At 33.6% G+C, this 8957-nt stretch overlaps 4 protein-coding genes across 11 annotated transcripts in view; 3 read left to right on the top strand and 1 right to left on the bottom strand.

The window, feature by feature from the left end:
• Positions 1-2958, top strand: part of LOC109536177 — a 38505-nt gene extending 35547 nt beyond the window's left edge. The window contains exons 1-7 of one of the 4 annotated variants that reach the window (XM_048669221.1): positions 1409-1621; positions 1676-1846; positions 1901-1939; positions 2005-2134; positions 2289-2330; positions 2384-2457; positions 2793-2958. In XM_048669221.1, the coding sequence (XP_048525178.1) occupies positions 1517-1621; positions 1676-1846; positions 1901-1939; positions 2005-2134; positions 2289-2330; positions 2384-2457; positions 2793-2816 (585 nt within the window). In that variant the 5' untranslated portion in view covers positions 1409-1516 and the 3' untranslated portion in view covers positions 2817-2958. Of the gene's footprint in view, positions 1-1407; positions 1622-1675; positions 1847-1900; positions 1940-2004; positions 2135-2288; positions 2331-2380; positions 2458-2792 lie in introns of those variants that run through there. The other 3 variants (XM_019902279.2, XM_048669223.1, XM_048669222.1) reach the window with 3 other exon arrangements.
• Positions 382-1173, top strand: LOC125505442. The gene is made up of 3 exons (XM_048669224.1): positions 382-523; positions 671-770; positions 833-1173. The coding sequence occupies exons 1-3, from the start codon at positions 452-454 to the stop codon at positions 997-999; spliced, it is 339 nt and encodes a 112-aa protein (XP_048525181.1). The 5' UTR covers positions 382-451; the 3' UTR covers positions 1000-1173.
• On the bottom strand, positions 2932-4476 carry LOC109536178 (40S ribosomal protein S24). 2 transcript variants are annotated; one of them, XM_019902280.2, is made up of 5 exons: positions 4370-4476; positions 3888-4034; positions 3431-3676; positions 3330-3353; positions 2932-3093 (listed from the first exon to the last, which is right to left on the bottom strand). In XM_019902280.2, the coding sequence occupies exons 1-4, from the start codon at positions 4370-4372 to the stop codon at positions 3342-3344; spliced, it is 408 nt and encodes a 135-aa protein (XP_019757839.1). In that variant the 5' UTR covers positions 4373-4476; the 3' UTR covers positions 2932-3093; positions 3330-3341. The 2 variants fall into 2 exon arrangements, with proteins under 2 accessions (XP_019757839.1, XP_019757840.1); XM_019902281.2 differs by lacking the exon at positions 3330-3353 and having other exon boundaries at positions 4370-4475.
• Positions 4477-5428: 952 nt separating this feature from the next.
• LOC109536179 (E3 SUMO-protein ligase ZBED1) lies at positions 5429-8396 on the top strand. Of its 4 annotated transcripts, none has more exons than XM_019902285.2 (3): positions 5429-5700; positions 5761-5827; positions 5896-8396. In XM_019902285.2, the coding sequence occupies exon 3, from the start codon at positions 6017-6019 to the stop codon at positions 8198-8200; it is 2184 nt and encodes a 727-aa protein (XP_019757844.2). In that variant the 5' UTR covers positions 5429-5700; positions 5761-5827; positions 5896-6016; the 3' UTR covers positions 8201-8396. The 4 variants fall into 4 exon arrangements, with proteins under 4 accessions (XP_019757844.2, XP_019757843.2, XP_019757842.2 ...); XM_019902284.2 differs by having other exon boundaries at positions 5430-5700; positions 5875-8396; XM_019902283.2 differs by having other exon boundaries at positions 5430-5700; positions 5761-5832.
• Positions 8397-8957: the final 561 nt, after the last annotated feature.

Genomic DNA, 8957 nt, shown 5'->3' with positions numbered 1-8957 from the left:
TTAGTGCAAAACTGTGATGACAATTTAAAAGAATGCAATGTTTTTGCTTAACTTTTTCTGTCTGTAATTTGAATGGAGAGAAATTTCAGAACATTAAATATTAATTTGCCCATAAAAACACATTTCAAATATTTGGACCTACTAATTTCTAAATTATTGTTTTACAAAATAACGAAGTTTTCTCTCAAGTCTCAAGTTTTCCCATCTTGTTTCACAAGGAAAAATACGTAATTCCAGAATGATAATGATTCCAACATTGTAAAGAGAAAATGCTTTGAATAACAAACCAATTTTTATTTTAACTTGCAATTGATTTTTGGAGCCGCCACTGCTCGTAATTTTTAAGCGAAAATTTGCTTCCCTCTCATATAAAACAATCACTTCAATCTCCCGGAAACTATTTGTACGTAAATTGCCTCGGCTGCTGTTTATTTGAAAATAACCGGCAAAAATGACTGCAAAGCTTTTCATCGCTATCTTTGTGGGTCTTCTCACAATTGCCAGTCTTCAATTAAGCACAGCGGTAAGTATAACAATAAATAAGTATCTACAATTAACTCGGTAAATAAATATGAAATCTGAATAAATTGAAATTTAACAACACACATTAATCTCTCAATTCTCTATTTAATAAAACTTACACACTCCTAATTCAATAGCAACATTTTAGGCCCCACGTCCTTCAAAGACAGAACTTTTTGAAAAAAACATCGCTGACTACCTCAGACACAATAAGGAAGCGCTTAAAGAATTGAAACAACTAGGATTTGGTAAGAGGGCTAAAATTATTTTTAAGTCGCAAAAACAGCACAAATTGGCGCTTTATTTTTAGATGACCATGCATCTCTTGGTAGAGTCAAACGCCAGTCGACAGTCGAAATAGACACAAATGATGCGGAAATCGAAGAAGAGAAGCCCGGTTTCTTTGACCGAGCAGCCAAGTTTGTGGTGGAACTGTTGCAGCGATTTCTCAGATGGGTTAATACGGAAAATAGTTAAAGAAGGCGTTTCTGCTGCTCTGGCCGCTGCAGCCGGATATATTTTTGGATAAACACACATTTTTTCGGATAGTTTAGATAGCTTGTTACCTAATAGCCTTAAAGGACATTGTATAATTTTTCGAAAAGACAAGAAATATTGTAACTTCTGTGTTGAATATATTTTTATAGCAGTTTTAGGGCTATTTTTTCAAACCGAAATGTAACGGTTTGTAAATCAATAAAACTAAACTATTTGAAAAATACATGCAAATTTCAATGCTAAGTTATTCAACTAAATAAATTTAGAAGTTGTGTCCATTGTTTGTACTGAAGCTACTAATGCTAGCTACTAATAACACTAATTTATTAGAGCAACTTAAGTATCCACTCACACCGGAAACTGGCTCACTAATTTAAAATGCGTAAACTGATGGCCAATTATATTCCTATTGATTTGCCTCGAAAATTATAAGTTGCTTGTTATTACAGGCTATTAAATTATCTTAAACAAACTACAGTACCTATTTGGTACATGAATGTTTGCTTTACACGAAAAACGCAGTTCGAGTCGCCTCATCATGTTGAAAAAGGGAATCCGATCGATCTTCATATTTAGTGTGTTAATTCATAATTGTTTTAGGGTAGGTTCGTTATGTTTTCCTAGATCCAAATAATCTGAGATAAATTTTAAACAGTATGTGGACTCAGCATGTGAAAGATCGCTATCTATGATGGCAGCTGAAGACATATGCTGGAGTAACAAGGTGAAAATCGTTGATAGAATTCAATACACAACTAAAAGTGTCCTGAATTTTGCTAAAGAGAAACTGGGACTAGTGAAGGATGAACCATTTCATCCTCAACAAGTGAGTACCTATTTGACCATTCCCGACCGTAATTCAACATTGTATTTGTTTCAGTGCGATTACTACGAATGCATTTTTGCAGAGCTGAAGATGGTAAGTTATATGATTTCTGAATTACCATGAGCAGTCTTTAATATAATAAATCTTGTTCATTGCAGCTTGACCCAAACGGATATCCGAATTATAATAAAATTGTTGAATGGATAGACAACAATATAATTTATAATTACGCCAAGACCCAATATGATACCTTAAAAGAGTGCAATGCCGCTTTATCTCAAAGCGTAGGTTAGTAGCTTTATAAGAATGTAAAATATTGCTTCCTAAACATATGTTTCTTGCTACGGAATAATCAAGTGCAAATTTATACACTTTATTCCATAAAATAATTGAACAAAATCACTTATTATTTTGCAGAGCTTTGTACTTTTCGAATTTTCAGAATCAGACACGTACTTTTCTGGGGACCTAATACCAATCAATGGTAAGAATTAGTAATAAACTGGACACATAATTGGGAATTACGTTTTTCAGAAGGACCACAATCATTGCAAAACAACTGCGAGGTAGTACGAGAATTCATGAAGTGTTTGGCATTAAATGCTACAGAGGTTAGTAGCAAAATTATACGGTAAAAGGTGACAATTTGGTAAAAAAATCGTCTATAAGTGCAAATCGGGGAAATTTTAAAAACAACCATTAAAATATTAACTAGATTGATTCATCAGCAAAAACTTTCCGAGTAATGTTATTAAAATTCCTATTTATTTAAATATGCACAACAGTACATTTTTTGGAAATACTAATAGCCGTAGAATGATTAGAGCAATTGAAAACAAAATACTTTTGAGAAAGACAGTCTTACTTCAGTTGAAAACGCTTATCACCAGTCTCCTTTTGAACACACAGGGCAATTTAATTTACACATAAACCTGTGTTTTTTCAGTGCATCATATTTGTATATCCATGAAGAACAAATGAACACAACAGTAGCAGTATTAGTCTGGCCGATCAGAATTATTTTACGATTCAATACCAAGGCTACTAGGATGGGAAGGTAGATATTAAATGTAAAACATCATTAATATACCTTAAAATATATTACTTAAAAACCGACACTCCTTATTCCAAAAATTACATTTGAACTCCAATAGCACTTAGATACTACTGATTTGATGGTCCAGATGATGGTAAGGTCCAGACAAATGAGAGAAAAACAGTAGTGCCAGCATTTAGGTAACCAATTACTGCAAGAACAAACAGTAGTAAATGTCTATAATTTTTAAAATTGCTCTGTTAGTTTTAAAAGCATCTAAACGCACTTGCCAAACAAAATGTTAATTTCAATGAAAATAAAGAGCCAAACAAACATAGTTTCTAAACAGGTAATTGTTAATGTTAATACAAGACTTTGAACGTCACGAAAGACATACGAATAATTAGTATAAAACACATGATTATTTAAAAGTCTCGATATCAATACCTTATGAGTACTCTATTTTCCTCCCTAAAAACACAATGTGTGATCAAAGTCCGATTTGCGGCTGAGTTTTGGAAATGTAATTTCTAACTGTAATGACTTACCTTCTTGGCAGCAGCTCCGACCTTGGTCTTCTTTGTGCCTCGCACTTTCTTCATCCTGTTCTTCTTTTCCTTACGCTGTTTTCGGGTCTGTTTGACTTTTTCATAAAGCCCGTGCCTTTGTAACCTGTGCTTGGGTTCAAATTTCTTGGCAAAGTCTAATGTATCATAAATCAGACCAAACCCTGTGGATTTACCGCCTCCAAAGTTGGTGCGGAATCCAAAAACAAAGATAACATCAGGAGTCACCTAGGAAATAAGGAAAACCAAATTCAAGTTTGAAAGTGACCATCAACTGCAAATAAGCGGTTATTAACAAGCATTAACCACACTTTACATAGTGTCCTGAGGGCATGAGCACATGTACTTAGATGACTTAAGGCAATAAACACGTTCCAGAGCAGTAGTAACTGCAAATTTCAGCTTTGGTTAACTTAGTTTTCAGACATTTGGTACTCACCTTGTACATTTTGGCTAGTTTTTCTCTAATATCCGTTTTTTTAACGGAGGGCTGACCTGGATGTAAAACATCCACAACCATTTGCTTTCGACACAACAACCTGTTGGTCATGAATTTTCTGGTACGAATTGTAGCGGTTCCTTCCGTCTGAAAGTACAAAAGTGAGGTTAAAGTTCATAAACTAAAAACTTACAAAATTGAAGTTTCTATCAGAAAATACTATCGGGAGTCTATCAAGTTGATTAGTCTAGTCACTGCTGCATGAGGATCATGATTATTAAACATTCCACTCGACTATTCATGTCGGAAAATCACAATATTGAGGACCTTGTATAAACAATCAAAAAAATTCATAGCAACGAGATTTGCAACAATTCTTTTAACACAATTTAACGGACGAAGCTTTCGGCGACTGCTGGGAGTAAAAAGTTGCCTAAAACATCTCAAGATGCCTGAAAAAAAACATGATTTTGTTAACTTACCATTTTGAAAGTGACGTTTTTCTACGCGAAAGAACTGGGTGACAGAAAACAATTCCGAATATAAATTAATGACTTCAAGCCGCCAGAGAGCGCTACTGGAGCTTCTTCTTTTGGTCATTCCGAAGGTTGCTGCGATATTCGGCAACGTTGTGAAGTACATGTTTTGCTCTCGAATAATAAAAGCGATTTTTACATTTAATTAATAGAAAATTACTGTTTTTAGTTGTTGGTAAGTCTCTAATACGACGGATAAAGAGTAAGTTCAACTATTGAGCATTTTATGTCCTATTTTTATTTATATATACGGGACCTTAAAGATTCAGAAAGAAAAAATCATTATATTTATTAACGGTTATAAAGCTTTGTGAAAATATTTTGGTTTTTATTTTGCTAAAGCCTAGTCAGAAGCTATTTCGAATCAAAAATTTGCAGCAAGTTTTTTTTCCCCAAAGCAATAACTTTATTTAATTATTTCTTTAAGTAAGTAGCTTAAAATAATATTTTTTGCATCTGCTTCTATTCTGAGAATAAAATTTTACAACAAATTATTTTGTGGTAAACTAAATAAATCAAAGTATTTAAGTTCATTACATATGATCAACAATGGACATTTCTGCCTATTAGAAAAATTGCCTTTTTTATTGAATATACAGAAATAGGAAGACAAATGAAACTGAATTGTTTCTGAAGTGTTAAAAAAGCAACCGCATGCTATATTTTATTTGCAATTTGCAAATAAAGAAACATTGTTTTTAGCTGTTTCCTTAGGCATCTGTCCCATGTATCCGTTTATACGATGATTAAAAAGTTTTTTCTTTTATTTCATACTTCTCCGACGACAAGTTCATCCTAAAAACATACTAATATGAAAAATATTCTTCCAACACGGTTAATAATATCGATAATAACGGACAATTCTTTTTCGTTCAAACGTATGMCAAACATGAAATGACCGAATAAAAAACAGAGAATTGACGAAAAATATTASTACAACTTGGCAACCGCACGGAGCCTAATCAGTATTTCGACGTTGGTGACACAATTGCGCTGACCCGYTGTAGCGCTGACATGYTKTCTTTATCTATGCATTGTATTGACRCAAGCCGTATGGGTTRTATGGGTATCATTGTTTCAACACAGGAAAATRCACATTGTGTTMTTTTGCGTATAACATAGTTTTTTCTCATTTGCGATTATTCCGTGCTGAAAAAAAGTAACATCGTGTTGGCGACGTTAGGCGCGAAGCCTAAAAAAKAATTTTAGTAGATAAGTATTGTGGGCATGAGCTACTTTTCGTTATTCAATTTTGATTATCGACATCAAAAATAAAGGTATATATGAATAATTGCAGACATAATTATACATTATATAGATAGATATATCTGTTTCAGTTGATTTTTGCTGACATGAGCCCAAGAAAAAGTCAGTTTTGGACTCACTTTTGGAAAGCGTCGGAGGGTAAGGTAAAATGTCTATTGTGGCGAACCATTATCAGTTAAAAATAGATCTACCTCTTCACTTATCAGGCATATAAATCAAAAACATCCTACTCAACCAATCAGTAGACAAACAGTAGCAGAAGCCCCAATTAAAGAAAATAATTGTTCAAGTTCCGATCAACAGTTACAACGTCGCTTGCCATTTAAGATGGCTCCGAAGAAAAGTCCATTGTGGGCTCACTTTTCGAAAGAGTCGGATGGCAAGGTACAATGTCTCTCTTGTGGACAAGAATTATCAGTTAAAAATAGATCTACATGCACACTTATCCGGCATATAAAGAATAAGCATCCTACTCATCCAATCAGTAGGCAAACAGTCACAGAAGTCCCAATTAAAAAAGATAATTGTTCAAGTTCGCATCAACAGTTACAACGTTGCTCGACATTTAAAATGGCCCCCAAAAAGAAGAAAAGTCAGCTTTGGACTCACTTTTCGAAATCGTCGGAGGGGAAGGTAAAATGTCTCTATTGTGGACAACAATTATCAATCAACAAAAATAAATCAACATCCTCACTTGTCCGGCATATAAAGCATAAGCATCCGACTCAACCAATCAGAAGACAAATAGTAACAGAAGCCCCAATTAAAGAAGATAATTGTTCAAGTTCTCATCACTTGTTGCATGCAGCAGAAGATTCTGCTCAATATCCATTATCATCAGGAGGAGGTAAATTGCAGGTCATCACCAGTTACAGTCAAGAACCTCTGTCAATTGGGAAACAAAAAGAAATTGATAAACAGTTAATGTTCATGATTGCAAAGGAATTTCATCCTTTCAGCATCGTCGAGGATAAAGAATTTAAACGCCTGCTTTATTTACTAAATCCTAATTACAAAGTTCCCACGAGGAAGATAGTTTCAAATTTGATGATTCCAGCACTTTACAATGAAGCACTTGAATTAGTTAAAAGTCGTTTAGATAGAGCATTTGCGGTATGTCTAACAACTGAGGGCTGGACTTCCCGCACAAATGACTGTTTTTACAGTGTTACCGCCCATTATATTGTAGAGGAAAGCAACAATACCTTCTTGTCTTCCGATTTGCTAGGATGTATATCTTACACGAAAAATCACACTGCTGAAAATATAGCAGACAAGCTTAGAGAAGTCATAGAGGAATGGAAATTGACTAATAAAATAGTTGCCGTTGTGTCAGATAATGAGGCAAATATGAAAGCAGCTGYTCGTATAGGCGGGTGGARTCACTGGGGTTGTTTTGCWCATTCTTTAAATTCGGTTGCTCAATCAGGTTTGAGTGAAATTAAAGAAGTTGTAGAAAAGATAAAAAATATAGTTGGTTATTTCAAAAGCAGTAGCCAGGCCCTTTCTCAACTACAAGCTTCTGCAGTAGGTATGGACATGCCTGAAATAAAATTAAAAAATGAAGTAGCAACACGCTGGAACTCTACCTACGACATGATATATAGAGTGTTACAGATGAAAAATGCCATTATCTTTACTTTATCTGTTTTAAAAACATTATCGCTTAGCAAGCAACACGATGATCTTGAATTGATTACTCAACTTCATGATGATGAATGGATTGTGGCAGAACAAGCGATAAAAGTACTGGAAATTTTCAATTTGGTGACACTCGCCATAAGCTCAGAGCAAAAACTTAATGCTTCTTCTATCATATTTTATTATAAGCAGATCAGTAAAGATTTAAATTATACTGATTTAAATGAAGTTATGCCCCAAGTTAGAAATATGGTAGAAAAACTTAAATTTGAACTGCAGAACCGCTTTTCAGATATACAAGAAAACAATTTAATAGCTCAAGCAACTATTTTGGACCCCAGATTTAAAAAATTAGGGTTTATAGACGAGGAAGGGTACAAACGCGCTGTAGAAAACTTATATACAGAGGTAGCTAACACTACACTGGCTGATGAGAATGTAGAAAATAAAAGATGTGATAGTTTTATTAAAAGCGAACCAATAGACCAAAATATTACACTTGAAAAAATCTTTATTGATGTTTTATGGAATGACTTTGATGCGGAAGTTCGACAACACTTAAAGCCGAGCAATTCCACAATATCTGCCATTGAAGAAGTTAATAAATATTTAGAGGAAAGTATTTTACTTAGAAAGGATTCCTCAGGAGTATGTCAAGATCCTTTTGTCTGGTGGCATCAAAGGAAGCACATATACCCAAAACTATACCAAATTATGAAAACGCGACTATGTATAATGGGTACATCTGTCCCGAGCGAGAGAATATTTTCTAAAGCAGGGCAGATAGTTAGTGCAAAACGGGAGATATTGAAAACCGATAAAACATCTCAACTAGTTTTTTTAAGCTATAATTTAAATAATTGTAATTAGTCTGTTTATCAAAAACAACTTACTTTAAGTTTTTTACAAGCAACTTTTATTTTTATTTCAGAATTTGCTGCTGGTTTTTACTATTTTGTAATAGTAATAGTTGTTTGTTAATTTTTTCTTTTCTTTAATATACTTATTTGGAACTCTGTTTTATGTAGAATAAATGTAAATAATTAAAATATATTGAATTTTAAAGGCATTTGTTTATGGAGGTGGAATCTGAGGAACGAAAAAAGGTAGGTAGACAAAATTCGTAGGAACTGTTTCTGTGATAAGTAGGAGAAACCAAATTTATGTATCAGCTGAACTACCCCCACCAACGCTCTAGCCTCTGGGCTCTATCCGCCCAAACTCTAGTATTTCGTTCGTGAAAATAAGGCCCCTGTTCAGGTTTACACTGAACTATCCACAAGCTGTATATCTAATATATAACAACTATAGGGTGAAAGAGGAGCTTTGAATAAAGCAGCTTTTGTTGAATAATAAAATTGAGAATTATTTAGGTAATTACTAATTAGTTTTTATTTAATTATTTGAATTTTTTTGGAACGAGAATATCACAAATGGAGCGAAATTTAATTTTGAAGACGCACAAGTAGTGTTGAGTTTAAAAAATAGCTTTAATCCCAAGTATAAAAAAATATAAATAGTGCAAAACTGCGAGAAAAGTTTTAAAGTAAATATTGACTTTTCCAAAGATACCTGTGTACCTGGAAAAAAATGAATAGCTTTTAAGAAAAACAAGTAAAAACGTTTT

The sequence above is a fragment of the Dendroctonus ponderosae genome, unplaced genomic scaffold (genome assembly GCF_020466585.1).
Source record: "Dendroctonus ponderosae isolate FM_Combo_2020 unplaced genomic scaffold, Dpon_F_20191213v2 Dpon_F_20191213_8, whole genome shotgun sequence".
Lineage (NCBI taxonomy): Eukaryota > Metazoa > Arthropoda > Insecta > Coleoptera > Curculionidae > Dendroctonus > Dendroctonus ponderosae.
This window is presented reverse-complemented; position numbering and strand designations above follow the sequence as displayed.